This window comes from Zosterops lateralis, assembly GCF_965231275.1.
Source record: "Zosterops lateralis genome assembly, chromosome: 2".
NCBI lineage: Eukaryota > Metazoa > Chordata > Aves > Passeriformes > Zosteropidae > Zosterops > Zosterops lateralis.
This window is the reverse complement of record NC_139763.1, coordinates 8214473-8234906: the sequence shown is the minus strand read 5'-3', so window position 1 is coordinate 8234906 and position 20434 is coordinate 8214473. Positions and strand designations below refer to the sequence as shown.

At 36.2% G+C, this 20434-nt stretch overlaps 1 protein-coding gene across 2 annotated transcripts in view; it reads left to right on the top strand.

Annotated features, from left to right (window-relative positions):
* Positions 1-20434, top strand: part of USP9X (ubiquitin specific peptidase 9 X-linked) — a 97142-nt gene that overhangs the window by 29785 nt on the left and 46923 nt on the right. For both annotated transcript variants that reach the window (XM_083855332.1, XM_083855331.1), the window contains exons 5-14: positions 2546-2658; positions 2994-3212; positions 4462-4577; positions 4847-5098; positions 5176-5314; positions 6866-7018; positions 10785-10889; positions 12376-12582; positions 13387-13523; positions 18785-18918. In XM_083855332.1, coding sequence (XP_083711458.1) covers positions 2546-2658; positions 2994-3212; positions 4462-4577; positions 4847-5098; positions 5176-5314; positions 6866-7018; positions 10785-10889; positions 12376-12582; positions 13387-13523; positions 18785-18918 — 1575 coding nt within the window. The remainder of the gene's footprint in view (positions 1-2545; positions 2659-2993; positions 3213-4461; positions 4578-4846; positions 5099-5175; positions 5315-6865; positions 7019-10784; positions 10890-12375; positions 12583-13386; positions 13524-18784; positions 18919-20434) is intronic.

Genomic DNA, 20434 nt, shown 5'->3' with positions numbered 1-20434 from the left:
CTACTTAATTATGTTTCCTCTTCCTGTCTAAATGAATTCCTGGGTGTGCACACAGGGATTATTGGATAAGGAGAAAACAAGGAAAACTCTTAGAAGTAGTTGTTTACTGTGTTATCTTTACAGCTACATCCTAGATTTTTGGAGGATTTTTTGCTACTTGAAGTTACATGATGGCTAACATGGTTCCTTTTAAATAACTTCCAGTTCTCAAGGAATATGATAGGGTGTAACTTGGTGTAACTGACACTGTTATGGTAGCTCAGGGCTTGGCAGGCACTGTTTGAGAGGGGGGTATATATAGAGAAGCAATAGAAATGGTTCTGTTGTGTATATTTCTTAATGGATTAAACTGCTCCATTATTACTGTAACATCTAAAATTGGACTCCTTGCTACCTGACTGGGAATTTTTCATATTCTGACAAGATCTGTTTCCAGAAGGAGGAAATGAAAGAACAGATTGAAAAATAACCAGCTTTTGAATTACATAAACTCTGTATTTCTGACTGTATCTTTTTAAATTTTTAAATTTAAATTGTGAAGCAACAAAACCTAGGAAGACCCCACTAAATATTTTTGTCATGCACCATTTTCTTGTGGTTAGGGCTCTTAAATAGCTTTTATTCCTAACAGGGCCAATGGCCATCAGCATTCTGGGGTTACTGCAGCATAGCTACTTCTTTGTGACCCTGGGTATAAAATAAGAGTGGTATTTGCATCCTCTTTAGATCTTTTCTGGAACTACAATTGAAAAGGACATAACTGAACTAATTGAAAGTACATATGTGAATGAAATGTCAGCATTAGCACCTTCAAGTGAAAGGAGCAAATTTGACAGAGTAGTGTGAATCCTGTTAGACTGTGACTTGCATTATTCCTGGCAGATGCACCCATTTATGGAAAATTCTCTTTTTATGTGTAGGCATTGATCTATTATTCTTTGTTAAACAATGAGCCATGAAACTATCAACAGATAGTCTGGAGTTACTTGCTAATAGAAGAAAACCTATTTGAAAAATAGCACTTAATAGCTAGACTGATGTTTATCTTCGCAATAAATCTGGAATACTTACGGAGTATTTTCAGTAATGAGACTTGCTCCAGAAATAAATGTCATAGTGAATTGGGAGCTATAAATTTAAAAGATGAAAAAATGGTTTATTTCAAGGTTTTTGTTTTTTATAGGCAAGAATATTCTCCATTCTTTCTTTCCAAAAGGATTGTATTGCTCCTAACATTTCCACTCAGTTTTTAACATGCTGCCAGAACTTTCATATGTGACATACGCAAGCAAGATGCAAGGCAACTTCTGGAATTTATAACTTACTTAAACTGAAATGAGATTTCACTACATAGTATAAACCTTAAGACTTGATCCCAAATCTGTGTTTTTGGTGAATTGCACGGAATGGGGAAGAGAGGGAGGCCCTAGTGACAAAAAGTAAAATTAAATCTGTGTGTGCATGGGCACCTGAGCATCCAAAAGTTAGGCTGCCCCAGGAATGGGAGTTGTTCCCAGCACTGAAGACCATCTCCATCTCTCTCAAGATGATTCATCTGCATTTCTGTGGGACCACTACTGAGTTCCTTGCTGAAGCTGTATCTTCTGCATTTCCTTGAAATGCTTATTTTTACCCCTCTTCACTTACTGGTTTTGTTGTTAGCAAGTAAATAAGAGAGAACATAAAGAAGAATGGAAGATAAAGATAGTACTGTTATTTTTGCTAGTACATCTATAGAAACATAATGTAGCATAACTTAGTAAACATAATGGTTACTAAAACATTAATCTATGGAGTTTTTTGTTCATTTGAGTTTGTTTTCATCCAAGACTTGTTTAAAATCAATTCTGAAACTTTAAACACCAAACCGTTGAAGTCCAAATGTTGTAATTTAACCCCAGCCAGCAACTAAGCACCACACAGCCACTCTCTCACTGCCCCTCCACTGCAATGGGAGAGACAATCATAAAGGCAAAAGTTAAAAAATTCATGGGTTGGGATAAAGACAGTTTAACAGATAAAACAAAAGCCGTGTGTGCCAGGAAAGCAAACCAAGGAATTTACGCACCACTTGCCATGGCTGGGCAGGTGTTCAGCCATCCCCAGGACAGCAGGGCTCCATCATGTGTAACAGTGACTTGGGGAGACAAACAACATCACTTCTAACATCTCCTCCTTCCTTCTCCCTCAGCTCTGGAGGCTGATCATGACACCATATGGTCTGGGATATCCCTGTGGTCCTTTAGGCTCAGCTGTCCTGGCTGTATCCCCTCCCAGATCCTTGTGCACCCCCAGCTTATTTCCTGGCAGGGTGGTGTGAGAAGCAGGAAAACCTCGGATCCGAAAGCGCTGCTCAGCAGTAAAGAAAACATCCCTGTGTTACCAACACTGTTTCCAGCCCAGATCAAAACACAGCCCTGTATAAACTATGAGCACTTATCAACACCAGCACACCAAATCTCTGCTTTCAGCATTTAAAATGTTCATGGAACAAGTAATGAATTTCCAGCTCTAATAGTTTGTTGTTCTTTCTTATTTTAAATAGGCCTTGATGTCAAAAGTGAAGCATGCCAGCGATTTTTTCGAGATGGGTTAACAATATCCTTCACAAAAATCCTTACAGACGAGGCGGTGAGCGGCTGGAAGTTTGAGATTCATGTGAGTTTTTAAAGTTGTATTTCTGAAGAGCATGGTAATTTAAATAAGGAAGGAGACTGTCTTTGTGATTAGGGTGAGACTGTAAAACCTGGATCTAATCTTTGAAACTCAGTACTGGGTTGTGAGAAAACTCTTGTATGCATGGATCTGGACAGGCAATGGGGAGTCATCTTTCTGTCAGTGTTTCATTTTATTGCCTCCAGTGTTTTGGAAGGAAATAAAACATGAGAGATGATTTGGGGAGGACTGGAACCCTGTATGTTCTGAGTTTATAGTTCATATTCATTGTACAGTCCCCTGCCACATTCTTACTTGGTTCTTTTTTTTTTTAACAGAGATGTATTATTAACAACACTCATCGACTAGTAGAACTCTGTGTGGCCAAGCTGTCACAAGATTGGTTTCCCCTTCTTGAACTTCTTGCCATGGCCTTAAATCCTCACTGCAAATTCCATCTATACAATGGTACTCGTCCCTCAGAAACTGTTCCTGCAGGAGTCCAGCTCGCTGAAGATGAGCTTTATGCCCGTCCTCCTGACCCACGATCACCAAAGGTATCACAGCCTTTCCAGACCTCTGGATTTTATTCTCTGCAGTGTTACCTAATGACAGAGCAGCTCTAGGGAAGTGTTTTTGGAGTGGGGAGCAAATGCCCTCTTCATTCTCTCTATCACTAAGATGTTCTGCTGCTTATGACTCCTGATTTAATGTATATTTTCACTTTTAACTCTTCCTATCTTTGTCCACAATCAAACTGTGTCACGTGTTTCTGTGGTAAGCTGGCACAACTCTGCTGGAATGCCATTCCTACTGTGTTAATTGGCTTACTTGCCAGTTGATGGATTTACCTTCTCACTTAACATGAAATTTTGTTAGTGACACATTTTGAGGAGAAGATTGTGTCATAGAATTGAAATTTTCTCTCCTCCCTTACAGTTTCCAATGGTGGAAGAAATATTTTTAATTGGACATGAGATACTACTGTCAGTGTGGTTTTTTGAGTGGCTTTGGTTTGATTGGGTTTTGTTTTGGGGAGATATTGAAGGTTTGGGCTTTTTGTTTGTTTGTTTTTGTAGTTGTGGTTTCTTGGGGTTTTGTTTTTGTTGTTTTATTTTTTTAACTGGAAGTGGAGATTAGCAAGCCATTCTGGTTCTTGAGTCTGAAGTGTCAGAATGACCTCCAAATGACATTAATAAGACTTCAGGAGTTAACCAAATTTTTAATCTATATATATCTATATATATCTATTTTCTATATATATATATATATATATTTATATATCTATATGTATATTAAATATTATTTTTTGGGGGGGGATTAGGTTTTTAGGGTTTTTTTTTTTTGTTTAGTGGAACTGCTGAATATTGACTTGGAAGAACCAAGGATAAAAAAACTCCAGTGTCCTTGGACTTCTCTTGCATTTCTAGTTGCGTTTAGAAGAATGTTACTTTGCATTCTTGATGTTTTTATATGTGGCATTATCACATCCAGGACAAAGAAAAAATACCAGAACTGTCAGACTTTCTGTAGCAATTTAGCAGCCAAAGCTGGACCTAAATTATAGTCAATTTTATTCCTATATATTTAATAAATTTCTTTGAGTAACTCATACATGGCATTGGCTCTTTGACATGATAACAGAAAAGATCTTGTTCTCTGTTTCCAAACATTTCCTAAAACCTGAATATGTAAACTGTTGTGTAAAGACCTTTCTAAAGCAAATTTTGTTATTAACAGGTACTTGAAAGTGTTTCTAGTTGGTACTTCATAAATATCAGAAAATAACTGTTTGTTTTATTACAGGGTTGGCTAGTAGATCTTATCAACAAGTTTGGCACATTAAATGGATTTCAGATCTTGCATGATCGATTCATGAGTGGATCAGCATTGAATGTTCAGATCATTGCAGCTCTCATCAAGTAAGTTTTTTTTCTAAATAATCGTTTATGCATTTGCAAAAGTTGGACTCAGTATAAAATACTGTGTTAGCAGACAGCTTAGACTTTTATGGAAGCACTTCCCTTCATTCCATCTCTTTAGGTGGTTGTGTCTACCTTCATCATTTCATGTGCTTCTAAGTAGATATGAGTTTCTTTATTAATATATCGCTTTAATCAATTGCACCTTATTATCATAATATTGCATGCCTACTGATTGTGACACTTTCCCTTTTTGTCTTTGTTTTTAGGCCATTTGGACAATGTTTTGAATTTTTAACATTACATACAGTGAAGAAATACTTCCTTCCAATTATAGAAATGGTTCCACAGTTTTTAGAAAATTTAACAGATGATGAACTGAAAAAAGAAGCAAAGAATGAAGCCAAAAATGATGCTCTGTCAATGATAATCAAATCTCTAAAGAACTTAGCTTCAAGAGTTCCAGGACAAGAAGAAACTGTAAAAAATTTAGAAATATTTAGGTTAAAAATGATTCTTAGGTAAGATGCTGCTCCTAATATAATATGCCACTGGTGACTTTGTTTTCCACACTTCTTACATTAAATTTTTCTCACAGGTTGTTACAAATTTCCTCTTTCAATGGTAAAATGAATGCACTAAATGAAGTTAACAAAGTAATATCCAGTGTGTCATACTACACTCATCGACATGGTAATCCTGAAGAGGAAGAGTGGCTCACAGCTGAAAGAATGGCAGTAAGTGCTCCTTTTCAGTGAAGTTCATTCCATAAATTTTGTTTCTCATTTGTACTTCAACTGTAGAAGTAGTTCTGTATTGTGGATGCAGCACACACTGTTTGTTTTCATATACAGTGTTAGAAACATTAGGTATCATGGCATGGTAATAAAGCACTTTAATAGTAGCCTTTCTGTGAAGAAATGCTGTATTTGTGTCAAAGCTGCTGTTGAGAATTACTTCTCAGTGCTGCTAAAAACACAGCTCCAAAACAGATCCTTGAATAGTGTGGATTTTATATAGAGTTTCAAAAAACCAGAGAAACCTAGATAAAACAAATATGATTCTTCTGAAATTTCAGTGCCACAGTAACTAGAAATTTAATGGTCATTTAAATAAGGATATAGTCTGGGTTTGGTGCTTCAACTTTTTCTTCTTAGAGTTCTAAGTGACTACTCTGCTTCTCACATTTCAGATGCTTTGGTACAAAAATTCTAGTTACCACATTTTTGTTTCAATCAATATTTTTTTATTTTGAATACTGTTGCTTGAATGTATGTATAGGGAAGTATGAAAATGAGCAATTACAAAACTAAAATAAGAACTCTTTTCGCTTGATCTTCATGAAATCTAGTTATGTTAAGCGATTTTTACACTGTTCTGCCCCATCTTTCTGAGTGGCCACCTGTTGTGAGGTTTGTAATCTACAAAAGGACATCTGACAAGAAAGATTAACTGCAGTTTTGACTTTTTAAAGCAATAGGAGGAAATAGGTCCCTTTTTTACACATTTCCTACAGTTTGGCGTCTCATACAAGACCTGTGTTTTTAACTGAAAACCTCTAGATTTCATTATTTCATGAGACCAGCTTGAATATTCTAAATCTAATCAAGGATACTGTTGGAAATTATGATGCTGTGGATGTTTGTTTTCTCTTTGAGTGCTCAGAGCATATCCTCCTTTCCTTCACTTGCAACAAAACGGTCTGACCGTATCAGTGACACCACTGAGAAAATTGCATCTCCTTAAATATGACTTGAATATTCACCTCTATTTCAATTAGAAACATTTCAAAAACCCTAAAAGTTACAATACTTAAATAATCCTTTTTATATTTCAGTCCTTGCTTAAGTCCTTTTTATGGGATACGCTGTAGGTGTACCAGTAGAATTAGAAGTGTTTTAATTTGGTTTTGATTCTTAATGACTTTGAATTGGAAGATAAAAAAAATTTCCGTGACTAGAAGAGTTAACTCTTCCTCACATTGGCTTCTTATGTTTGAAATTGTTTGAACATTTTTATGCTCTAAGTTCATGATTTTAATATGCCTGAAAAAAATTCCCCCTATGATAACACAGTGAAGAGGATTCCAATAATAATCCAGTAATATATTGGATTATTTTAAATGGTGGGGGGTTTTTTTGCAAGAGAGAGGAAATAAAAGATAAAAGCCTTCCTGTTGTGCTGCATCTTTTTTAATCTGTAACAGGTTGGATTTTTGTTTTGTAGTTTAAGTATCAATGATGACACCTGAATAATTTGAGATGGCACTACTTTCTTTTTATATTCAGGAATGGATCCAGCAGAACAACATTTTATCAATTGTATTAAGAGATAGTCTTCATCAACCTCAATATGTAGAAAAACTTGAGAAAATTCTCCGGTTTGTCATCAAAGAGAAAGCTCTCACTTTGCAGGATCTTGACAACATTTGGGCTGCACAGGTAAATAATTCAACTGCTTGTCTGCTGCTGCACAGGAGGCATCTCCTTGTGTGTTGTGTTGAGAAGAGAACCTGGGCTGCTTCTGCTCTGTGTTAGACAAAGCTAAAGAAAAAATTGACATGAAATGAGGTCTTGGAGCTTAAAATTGTCGTCTCAAATGTCTCCAGTGGAAGGAGTCAGCTGCACTTATATGTAAACCTGAGGGAACAGTTCAGAACATGGTGCAGAGGTGATCCTTTTTAAGTATTAAAAAACCTTCAGCATTGAGCAAAGACATGATACATGATAGCTTAGTATTTTAAAATGCATAAGGAAATATGTGTTGCTAGTCTCTGAGTCCCCCACAGTTGTATAAATTTTTCCTGGGCAGAGTGTAATTAGTAGGGCTTATAATAATGACTGTGCTAGAAGTTGTTTGCAAGTTCTTTTCCTTGTGTTGCAATAATTATTTTTGAAAAATTACAAATTTTGCAATGTTGAATTGTTTGCTTATGTTACTGGGGAGGCTGGACTTCCTTAGCTGTGGGCTGCACAAGTTTAACACGCAGACTAGGCAGCTGGAGAGACAAAATCATTGAGAATTACTGAGTATACAGAAAAAACATTTGTATAGAAACATAAATAATGGGTTATGAAACTCCGATTGTACAATTAAGTCCTCAGGCCAATCTTTAAGATGTGGGAAGGTGAACTCTGGTTTCCAAGACAGGGAGGGAGGGCTGTACTGGTTTGGGCAGGGACAGTGTTAAATTTCTCCATAGAAGCTTCTGTAGTAACCATGTTATCTCAGTTCTAAGTTTTCTCATTTCCACTCTCCTGACTCTCCTCCCCCATGGCACTGTGGGTGGATAGTTGAGTGAGCAGCTCTGTGGTGCTCAGTTGCCAGCTGGGTTATACCTTGACAAGGGCTAATACAAGTTTGGCTATTTTGGTAGCACAGTTTACATGTGTTCATGTAAACTGTTCTGAGACTGTAACAGTTTGGCTTAAGTGGCGTAATTTTCAGGTTACATTTAAAACACTTGGGACTGCAGGTGATGTAGGGGAGATCTCTGGTGTTGCAAGTAACTTTATCATGCCTAGCTTCAATTCCAGCATGGCAGTAACTGCACAGGCTGACACTCAATACAGTCTTTTCTTATTATCCCAAAGTCCTGTTAAGAAAATTTCATCATGTAGCAGAGCAATACTCAGATTACTGGAATTAAGATCTTGGATCATACTGTTAGTTTTCAGCTTGTGATGTATAGATCTTTCCAGACTACAGGATACCTGTGGGGAAAAAAATCTGACAAAATGTTGAGAGGTTAATTTGCTGTTAGTAAGCCTCTTTTACCTATTTTAGAGCCTCACTTTTAATAAGAGGAGAAAAAAAATCTGAAATTTGAAAAAAAAAAAGTCTTCCAAGTGATTATCTTGCTCCTAGTGCTTGGAAATAGGACATGTGGATAAGTTAGTGTAAGTCAAACTTTCTACCCTTCCAGAAAAACGTGGTGTAACCACATGAATAATGTGGTGTAACCCTTAAAAAATGGGCATAGTCCACCCCTAACAGTTGAAAAAAAATCAGGAATAAATAGGAGTAATTTCAGAGCAATGTTCCATGCCCCTAAATACCCATCTTACTCTGCTCGCTTCTTATGCTTTCAAGTAGGTGGCTACTGCAGTGCTCTGGCTGTAATTTGCCCTGTACTTTTTTTGTGTGAAAATAACTCTTATTCAGATAGATGGTTTCACTGTGCCTTTAGCCATAAGATTATTATGGACTAAAGAGTACTAAAATCTGTTAATACAGAATGATTTTCACCTACTTCACTACTCCTTCTGTATAGTAGTTTTTAGAAGTTCTTGTTAAATGACTGGTCCTGAGAGCAGCTGGGGCATGAAATTCAGTAGTGAGGAGTTGATTTACTGTGTAGCTTTATATAACAGGCTATTTTAGCTCGGCCTCAGTGCAGCAGTGGGGAGGTTCTGCTTTCAGGCTCAAGCTCTTGTGTTGCTGCCTGGGTTTAGAGGGTGAGCATGCACCTGAGACTATCAATATTACTGAAAGTAATGCAATTATGCTGCTTTTACCTTTCCAAGGAAACCCAAGTTTTAATTTTATTGAAGTGTCTTAAAAAGCCAGTGCTCACAATGAAGGAGTGTATTTGATTAAAGGAATAATGTTGGAAGTTTCTAAATGCGAGCATTAAGTTGCAGCCTCTGGAGTTGCAGGGAAAGATCCAGCTATACAAAATACAGAATAGCAGAGGCTGAGGTTTCATGACTTACATTCTGGAGCATTTAACTGGAGCTTCACAGGCATTTCCCTGTTCCTGGGCAGCAAGCTGGCAGGTTCCTTACCTCCTCCCACTGTCTGGTTCTGCTTCCCCCGACCTTTCAGTGCTTAATGGCTCCCCCATGTCTGTTAAAAACCCCCCAGATCAAAGTTACCTACCTTATTCTTGCTCTTCTTGCTCCCCCCAGAACCTGGCCATACTTTTCCTTTTATTTGTTATATTATACATTCTCTTTCTGCCCTGCAGTGCCTCAGTTTTTCTTTCTATCCAGGAAATAGTCTGGTAAGAGGAAAAAAAAATTACATGATGTTTTCCAAAGTCAAGTGGAATGATGGGTTTAGTAATTCCCCCTCTTGTAATTTGACCCATAACGTGAAAACAAACATTATGACTTAAAATTACTTTTTTTAAAACAAAAATTTATGGCACCTTATAAAGAATTTAAGGCACAGCATGTAACAAAGCTATTAGTCTGGTCTGGGTTTTTAGTTTTGGTTTTAAATTACTGCTGGGAGTTTTTAGTAAGAATTGAATTTCAAAAGTGCTTATGCATGTATTTTTAATGGTGTACAAGATTAATTACATCAGAATGTGTATTCTAGGTATTTGTTTTGCATTTTTTATTTCTCTCTTACAGGAAAATTTTCTGCAGTAAATCAGCTATTGATTCTCATAGTCCAAATTTGTTGGTTTTGAGTGCAGATGTAAAGTACAGAATGTGTTTTCCAGTCTGGACAGAAAATTTGCTTCGTGCTCAGACTTAAATGGAACTAGTTTTTTTCCTCTCATTGTCTTCCTTCTTAAATGTCAAAATTGTGATGTACACCAAACTCTCACTTAAAACTATATCTAGTATAAAACTCAACATCTTGTCCTTAGTTGTTTCATTGCTGGATTTGTAAGTTTAAAAGCTGCTGTACTTCAAAACATTGTCTGGTAACAAGTTGTTTGTTTGAAGGCTTTAGTTGTCTGTGAATCCACTAACACAAAGGAAGTACTTCAGCCTGAGAAGCTATGTAGAAATACTGAAAATTGGCTTACACATTAAAACACCTCAATGAAATTCAGAAGTGGATTTTGAGTAATTTCTTATTAAAAAAACCCCAAACCATAAAATCCCCCACAAAACAACATTAAAATACCAGTTTGAAAGTTAAAATACCCTTTTAGATTTTTTTTGTCCACTGTCCCAGCTCGATTTTATAGCAGGAACAAAAGTATAAATATTTTGATGCTACAGTATTTATGTTCTAAATAAATACTTGTGTGCACACACACAAAGCACACTTAAATACTTACACTTAAAAAGGAAATCTAAATATTGTGAATTCCCAGTGAGGTATTCAGTTTGCTGTGCTGCTCCCACAGCATCAGCTTTTCTTGCTGGCCACTTCTAACAGTCTTCCTGAACAAACTATGTAGAATGTCTTGCTGCTTGACTTAATATGAATTGTTGGTGGATTCTTTTTTTTCCTTCCTGACAGGCAGGAAAACATGAAGCCATTGTAAAAAATGTACATGATCTTCTCGCAAAATTAGCTTGGGATTTCTCTCCTGAACAGCTTGATCACCTGTTTGATTGTTTTAAGGTAATTTTGTGTTTTGACTGTATTCAGGAAATGGGGGTGTGAGGGGAAAATTTGTGGCTTTTTCAGTGTCTCTCTCTACTTTTAGATTTGCTCAGTTTCTGTGTGTTAAAAGACTTCTTAATGTGTAGCAACAGTCTATAATATTTAATTCTAGAAAGTCTGTTCTTTAATGAGCACTCCTTGTGAGATTTTCTGTTTACTTCCTGTCTAAAACAAAGGCTGCTTATGTTTGTTTAGTAGACAGTTTTGTTTTTTGATTTGAACAATTCGGGATAATGCAGATCTGTGAAGCCTGTGGTATTAAAGTTACATTGAGAAATCGTAGGAATATAGAATTTTCCAAATAAAATAAGTTATTTATCTTTAATACCTTTTTGCATTTGTTGCAAATTAAGAAGTGTTTGGTGATTTAGTAAATTATGGTTTTCTCCTGGCATTAGAGTAGGTTTTGTCAGGTTTACTGGGCAGTGCTACTTTTGATCTTTCAAGTAGAGGAGATCAAGGACTTCCGTTCCCTGCTCCCCCAACTTCCTCTTTATCATGTAATAACTTTTCTCTGTTTAGCTTACATACAAAATGAAACAGTCTCAGGAAGATAAAGTTGGATGTTTATAAACACATAGTGATTTGTTTGAAATGACAAAACAACTTGTTTCTGCAAGTTTATGTTATTCACTGGCTTTTATGTATAACATTTAACATTTGCAGCTTCCAATAGTGGTGCTCTCCAGCTTGTTTTACTGTTTCACTTTCAGGACATGATCTGCTGTACTAGAAAATGCAAGCCAGCTTTGTAGGTCTTGTTTTCTCTTTTTAGATAAATGCATTATAGTCATATTTTGGCTTCCAGGCAATTTGTGCTTTGTTTAATGTGGTCTTGTAGTTTGGTGAATGTGGTTCCAATGTTCTGTAGTTCAGATACTCAACCCAGTGCTCAGAAATTCTGTGTGTAAACTGTTGTGTCTGACCTTGACAGATGAATATGAAGTGATGTTATATTGAAAACTTTTCCTGGAAAAGGTCAATTTAATGCAGGGGCCATGTGTTCCAGTCAGATTCAGAGGCATGAGTGATACTGAAGTTTTAGATATGTAGTGATTATTTGTTATTTGAGAAATCTTTTAAGTGTAAGCACAGGAGTTTTGTGAAAGCATTTAAAGAAACAGCTGAGTCCACTCTGTTGGTGAAATTGTCAATGGTAATGTTAACCTTTTCAAGCACATCTGTGATCTTTAAACAAAGAGCGATCTTTCTTAAGCCTCAAGTTGAATATGCTGTGGTTGCAAATACTAGAAGAGCTCTTCAGCTGAGTCTGGCTAATGTATTGCTCTAATTTGCTATTTATTATTAATGACAGGAATGAATGTGGAAATTCTTTATGTAGTTGCATCACTTTATTGTTGCATCATTTGTTAACAGTGCAGGTTATGTGTGGAATTTTAAACGAAAGGACTTCTGTAATATTTTTTTAAAAATACTGTCTTAGGCAAGTTGGACGAATGCAAGCAAGAAACAGCGTGAGAAACTGCTGGAGTTAATTCGTCGCCTTGCGGAGGATGACAAGGATGGTGTGATGGCACACAAAGTGCTGAACCTTTTGTGGAATTTGGCTCACAGTGATGATGTGCCAGTTGATATCATGGACCAGGCTCTTAGTGCCCATATTAAAATCTTAGATTACAGCTGTTCACAGGTGAGTAGGCCAGTATGAAATCAGTCAAGGGTTTCCTTCCATTCCCCATGAAAAATTCAAAGTATTCGGTAATTTAACAAAAGTGTTACTTACATAAATTTGTATGGTTCTACCAACATCCTGGTACTTTTAAAATGTTGCAGGACATCTTTTCATTAATACAGTTGGTGTTTTAATAGGAGAGAGTGTAGTACTCAGTTTGCCTGTCTTGTTGCAGTTGGTGACATGCTGTATTTAGCACACTGGAAGAACTGGGAAAGAACCCTGCCCTCTCCAACTTTGTTTTTTCCCAAACTCAATCATGCTGATTTGTTTCAGTGGGTTTTGTTGAGGTTTTTTGTGCCAGTAAGTCCTTACCTGTCTTGTATAACATTACAAAGGACCTGGCAAGATCCTTTTGATTCTATTATACACTCTCCTTCCTCACCCAAACTTGTGTGGAAGTCTGTCAGAGTAGTAATTAATTATGGTTTGAAATGAATCCATTATTCATCTTGTTAAGAAACGGTTTCTCATTGTTTCTTGATATTTTACCACAGTGAGTAGAAATAAATGAAAGAAGAGAGAGCAAATTATTTAAACACTTGTTAAATAAGTACTGAGTGTTTGAGTGCAGGGAGTTTGTAACACACCAGTGGCTTCTGCCAGCATGCAGTGCTGCTCAGATACTTCTGTCATGCTTTTATGCTTCAGTCCTCAGGTGATCCAGTTTGATTTTGTGTGTTCTATCTTGGAAAAAGAGGAAGTGAATTAGGATAGTTCTGCCACGTGCTTGATTTTGATTATAAACTGTTGCTCTTTAAGGATCGAGATACACAAAAGATCCAGTGGATAGATCGTTTTATAGAAGAGCTTCGCACAAATGACAAATGGGTCATTCCTGCACTGAAACAGATCAGAGAAATTTGCAGTTTGTTTGGTGAAGCACCACAGAACTTGAGGTAAGAATGGGATTCTGATAAAATTCTGTCTGTTGAAAGTTGGATGAGTTGGGTTTGTTTTTTTTTTTCTTTTGCAAAAGCTCAGGAAAGTCTAGGTAAAACCACAACCTGTGTTGGAAGATGGTCTTGAGTTTGTTCTAGTATGTATAAGTAGTGTTGAAAAAGTCAGACACCTAAGTTTGGTAAGAGAGCATTAACTGCTTCTTCATACATGTTTTTAATAATTTTGATGGTAATTAAGTGGAAAATCTGAGTGTCATTTTCAGTTATTCATGGACTTTACTGCCTAACGATGGAATTAGCTTATGAAGCATAAATATGTTTTACATGCCTTGTATGGCTGTATGCACACACGTACACACATAAACAGAGCCACCCATCCTTGTTCCTTGATGATTAATTCTTGCAGGTCATCTAGTTCATGTGGTTAAAATCAAACGTAACCTTGTGGTCTGGGAGAAATTCTCTTCTGATTTTCTCTCCTGAATGGAATAGATTAGAAGTGTGTAGCTTTTTTTTTTTTTATTGGACTTAAGGGGTTCATTTGATGTTTGTTTCTGAAAGGAAGAATTAATGAGAAGCCATTATCAGTTTGGACTCGTTGAAGTATACATGATTATTTTAATTATTTTATGTCTTCTCAGTAAGAAAGACTGAGCCCCTAAGAGTATTCATATCCATGTCAGAATTCTTACAAACTCCTGAAAAATATTGTTGGCATATCAGTGTTGCACAATTGCTTTGTTTTAATTCTTGTAAGAAGATAAAGTATTCAAATCAATGTTGCTATTACAGTTGGCTCACAAGAAGGGTCTAATCAGGGAAAGTTGAGGGAAATAAGCCACAGTTTGCACAGCACTATCTTCTTATTGATACCATTTTCAGGAGCTGTGATAATGTTGCATTCCTGGCTTTTGGAGTTTCCTTTATTCATTGAGTTTGCAACATACTTCTCAAAATCTCAGTATATTTTAATTCCTTACAGTTTTACATTAATGATTGTTTGAGGTTTATCCAAAAAGTTCACAAAGTTACCTGGTAATTCACAGAAAGGTCTGTTTTCTCTGTCTTGGAATCCTTAACTTTTTCATGCTGTAAGAGCCAGGCAAACTAAGCTACCTGGTTATTCAACTTGAATGCTTTTAGCACAGTGCCTTAACAAAGAGATGCTTTGCTTTAAGTAATTAATTACTGGAGCACTTCAAGCAATCAAGGCACTGATTTAGGTTCCTGCTCTGAAGTAATCATGAGAGGAAATGAACTTCTTTTGATTGTGGAAATGTAGGTTTCCTTTACGGTTTGTGTTCAGTTAAATGGTTTGAATGTCTCTCCTCTTCTTTTTTGATCAGACCATATCTTCCTCAGATTTCAGGGCAGTCTGCATTGCAGTATATAGTAGCATCTTATTTTTATGCAGAATTTGAAAACAAATATGGCAGGAAAGTGAACTTAGAATTGAAAGCTGTAACCAAGGAATTTTAAACCCCTTTGTTAGCGAGTTACCGTTGAGGGAGTTGTTTAGTCAGGTGCTATTACTGCCCAGGTGACTGGGAAATTTGCTGAATGAAAACATAACTTTGAAATAATCAGTGACTTCCTAGTCCTCTGAATTTTCTCATAACTCTTAATATTGATACAGTTTGGAAACTGTAATGCATGCAGTACTTCTTCTAACAGCTTCCCTTATCTGACCTAAAACTTTACCATCCTTCTAGAATTTGGAGTGAAAATAGGTCCAAACAGGTGTTTGTGACAACTGCCTCAAAAACGTCACAGAGTACATATTCTTTATATGCTATATAGTCTATATATTCTTTAGTAATATATATTCTATATATTCTTTATTCTTTTCACACCCCTTTTGAGGTGGCTCAGCTGACTGGCACTGGCAATGGAAAGTTTAGTCCAGATCAGCAAGTGCTGCTGATCTGGGCAAAAATCTGTATAAATTATCTTATGCCATTGGCACTGTAGAAATTCTTTTGAGGGGGAGGTTTTAATTGTTGCTAGTTAGCCATGCAGTTGAACAAAGTGATGAATTGGTTATACAATTGCTGTGGCAAAATTTAGCTCCCTGGCCACAAAGAAATGCTACATGTGTCAGGAAATTCAGCTTAACCGGAATTAAACAGAAAATAATATTTATGTAAGTACAAGGACTCTTATGGGTGCAAAGATGCCTATTAATACTTAGGAATAGTCACCTTTATTACTCCAAATATTGACCTTTAGTTTATCATCTTAATTCTCTCTGCATTGGACGGTAGAGCCTCTTGTAGACCAATATCAGATACTTAAATCTGACCTGTATCTACCTGAGGAATAGAAGACCAGTCTCTAAAATTACTTGCCCAGGGGAATTAACAGAACACTGCGAGTTCAGAGGTTTCATAGTGCTTTAAGGCAACAATGAGGCTTCAAGTCACTTTTTAGCCCAAGTGGGAATTTGTGGGGATTGATTGCTGCAATTTGGATTTAAATCTGAATAATCTGCACTCTTTTAGTGGTACATAGCATTTGTTCAGTTAGCACAACTGCCATCTTCAGAAGCTGAGTTACGTATATAGTATTATATTGGATGAGTTATATGTGCAGGTAAATAATTCTTTTTAATCCATTTAAATTAAGTTGTTTGGAATTTTGCTGTTGCTGGTTTCCCAGTATTTTTCTAACAAATAATCATTCTAGCTATGTCCTTTTTCATAATCTGAAATAATTTGTCATCCCTTTCAAAATGCTGTTTTTTGGTTTTATACATTGACTTTTGGTATCCATTTATTATAAACACAATGAAAATATGAGTTTTGCTGTTAACTTCAATTTTTCAAGCTCCTCAGTTATTGCACATTAATGAGGGTCTAGTAATTAATATATGTAATTATTAACAATTCCATTAAATAAATACTAATATTTGTGTAATGTTATTTGTTTAATGTTTAATGATATTTTATTACTGTTAATAAGGTCTACTAATAATTACATTAAGTAAACATTAATAATAATGTAATAATATTAGAAGTTAAATGATTGTGTCCCAATGGCAACATCATATTAGTCTAACCTTATGTGCTTAAGGAAAATTTTAGTTGCATGTAAACTTTGTCTTAATACTAGAAAACATGCTGGAAGCTCTTGTCAGATCAGCTTTTTCTCCTGTGCCTAAAGACAATCTTATTGCCCTCGTGTTATTCTAGCAATGGATCAAAATAACATTGGAAGTGTTGCCCATGATCACGGTTATAACTCAAGTTATTTCAATTATTAAGCTTTTTGAAGTCATTGCTAACCAAGATGGATCCATGTTCAAATGTATTGTTTGTGCATATGGCTGAGAAAGGAGAGAAATAAAAAATACCTAACACAGAACATTGTAGTCTTCTGCTGATAAACTTTGGGTTTGCTGTACTGTGTGAGAGTGATACAAATGCATAATATTATGAATATACATACACACTCCAATATCTCTGATTCCACAAAACACCCCATCTTAGTTCTATTTGTTTCTTTACTTGTTTGATCATATGTATTTCCCAAATAATCAGGGTTCTTATTTACTGTTACTGTTTGTGAATGCAGTTCTCTGTCTAGAGGTAACATCTTGGGTAACCACTGAAATAGACATCCAGGCTTTTGCTGGATTTGCTGCTGCTTTAGTCTGAGTAAGGAGGTTGGTGGAGATGGAATGAAACATAATTAGAAAGTTTCTTAAAGTGAAAACAGAGAATGTTTTGAATATATGAAGTCGTGTATGTTTTCTTTTTTCATGCTTCCATCCATTTTGATTTCTCTCTGACAGATGTCTGGGTATTTGGTTGTTTTTAACACAATTTGTGTTTGAAGTGCTCCTTTCAAACTATTTTAGAAAATTCTGCATGTTATGAAATTTAATCTTCTGAAAACCACAGTGCTTAGCAGGCCAAATTCTGTTGGTCGCAGATAACATAATTATTGGCAGGGTGTTGGTGCCTTCTGTCTTTTACACCCAGATGGACACTGATCTTTGGCCAATGAATCAATTTATCTGTTGCTGTTACATCTGCAGTGAAATGTGGTTATCAACTGCAAAGATACTGTCAGCTGATTCTGGAACTGGGATTTCTTGCCTTTTTCCCCACTGTTCTCTAAAGGTGTGGCAGTACTGTGGAGTGCTGTAGGCCATGTAGTATGGACACCCTCTTTCCCAGGAAGGGAGATAATTCCTACCTGTAGTCCACTCAGCTAATTCTGAGGTCTACTTGTTTAAGTGTTGAAAGAAAGGAGAATAATTTTGAAATCACGTCTTTCTTTCTTTTGGGCAGTCTGTGGGATTTGGATCAGCTGAGTGGCAATGAGGAATGCTGCTCTTCCCCCTGACACCCACTTGTTTTCTTTTTTTCTGTCTTTACCATGGAAGAGCACTACTGGTTTATGCAGTCAAGATCAGTGCTCTGATCTACAGCTACAGCAGTTGAGACATTTTGAGTGTCCTGCAGAGATGATGAGTCCCCAAGCTCTAGAATATGATAATGTTCATGGCATGTAGGTCTTGGACACAAGCTCTGTCTTTTCTTCTGCTTTTGTCATCTGAATATTGTTGGTGTTGTTTAAGAGCAGCATTTTTGGTCAGGTTTTGATAATACACTTAACTTATAATCTAGTTATTTATTGCAGATATTTCCTTGAACTTTTCCAGGGGTTTTTAGGTTATATGCTCTTGTGTAACAGGGTTTTTTTTGCTTGTACCAACATTTTTTCACATAGTTATTGTTAGAAAAAAGTCAGTACTGTTTTTAAGATTTTTAAGTACTGAAATCATTGATGTGGTTATTGGCTAGTGTACTTTGACTATGGTGTTGAGTTTTACTTGGTGTTTTAATGTTAAATATAGAAAAGAATATCAGATGGCTGTGGGAGGAACCAGGGTTGTGCGTATTGTAGTTATACTGTAGCTGAGGGTCCCTACTGTGCATTTTGGGCAGGTGTTTATTTATCTTCTGTCTTGCTGCAGATATTCTCCCTCCAGCACTGCTCACATTGCTTTGATGTTTTCCATACATATTGTAACTGTATAATCCTCATAAATTAGCTGCTTTAGTCACTGGTAAGAACTGTTGATACATCAGAAGATGGAAAAGTATTGTCAGAAACTTAATCTGTGTTCTGTTAGAAATACAGTAGGAAAATTTGGATCTTGCATCAAAGATGTGTCTCTTCAATTGATTTCTGAACTATTTGATGCAAAGCTTCTTTCTTTCCCTCTAACACTTGTATTTTAATTTCAGTCAAACTCAGCGAAGTCCTCACGTGTTTTACCGACATGACTTAATCAATCAACTTCAGCACAATCACGCCCTCGTTACACTGGTTGCAGAAAACCTCTCTGCCTATATGGAAAGCATGAGGCAGTATGCTAAAGGTGAGTTTTAACATTAAAGTTACTTCATGGAATATAGAACTCCAGGTGAAAATGGAGTTAAAAGTAAATTCCCATCATAAAATAACTGTTAATTTTGTTTAATTTTCGAGCATCTGTGGGGTTAATTGCCTTTGTGGTGACTGGTTGGGTAAGAAAAGCTTAAAGTACATTTTTTCTTTTTCATAATTGAAAATGTGTGTTTTGCAGTAGAATATGAGAAAGTTGCAGCCATTGTTTGTCTGTGGACTGATAAAAATTATCTTGCCCTACTTAGGCTAGCGTAGTTATTTTTGTGGAAGGTTCTAGTAGTAAAAATTCTAGTTTTGAATTTTGAAGGCTCCTTTGAGAAGTTTTTTAATCACCTCAGTTTGCAGCCAGTATTTGGAAATTGTCAGGGAGAAGGACTTCAAACCACCTTTTTTTTCCCATGTAATTCTCACTTCTGTTCAGGCTCTCTCACTCTGTTATTGGCAGCATTTTTTTAATATTTTTGTATTTTAGGCTAAATCCAGCTCTTTGCTGATGAATTTACCCTTTTACTCTGGATTAACTTTTACCTACTGAGGTAGAAGCGTGGAAGTGAAGGAGAACAGTGGACCAGGAAACTCAATACACTGAACCACAGTTCAATAAATACAAAATTATGCCAACAAAAGTGAAAGGAGGAGATTTACACCCCTGACTTTACTTACTGTAACCAAAGACTGTTCTACCCAGGCCTTATAACGGTCTGGCAGCCTTTCTGTTGAATGTCAAAAATTCATGGAGGAATTCAATGTAGGTCATTCAGAGAGGGCAGGGTATTTGTGTATTGGAAAGCTTGTGTCTACCAGTGAACAGGAAAGTAGCATTTGGAATTCATGTGTTTTGAAATATTAAATATATATATGTGTGTGTGTGTGTGTGTATGTATTTTGTATAAGAGATATCCAAAATACATACCTGAGGACTTGTGTAAATAGTGGTGCTCTGTGAAGATGGTCACGTCAATGAGGTGTAGGCCACTGAGAATAACATTCTGTTAAATCTACATACTGCAGTTGTATTTCTCTATTCAGGAATACGTGAAGGAGAGAGGGTTACCCTGCTTTAAGTTCCTTAACTAATGATAGCATTGCACTAAATGTTAAAATAATACTAAATTATTTGGTCTGTTCTCACTGTTAGTCTAGGAACTATCTTTAATTTATCTTACTTTTTAATTCTCAGGCCAAAAGGTAATTTTTGAAAATATTGTTAACCTATCAAATTGTTGAGGGCAGAAGAATTAGGCTGATGTCTTGCATGATTCTTTTCCTTTCCCAAAAACCCACATTGCCCTGCCCCTTCCCAGCTATAGTGACTCAGTTAAGCAGGAATACAAACATCTTCAGTACAATAGGAATTACAAGTGTGTAAAGGGTTTAAATTTAATCTAACTATAAAGCAATTAAATTGCTGTTTCTCACGATGAAGCTGCTGCAGAACTTCTCATTCGTACCAAGAGTACCAAAGCAGATAAATAATAATGTGGGGT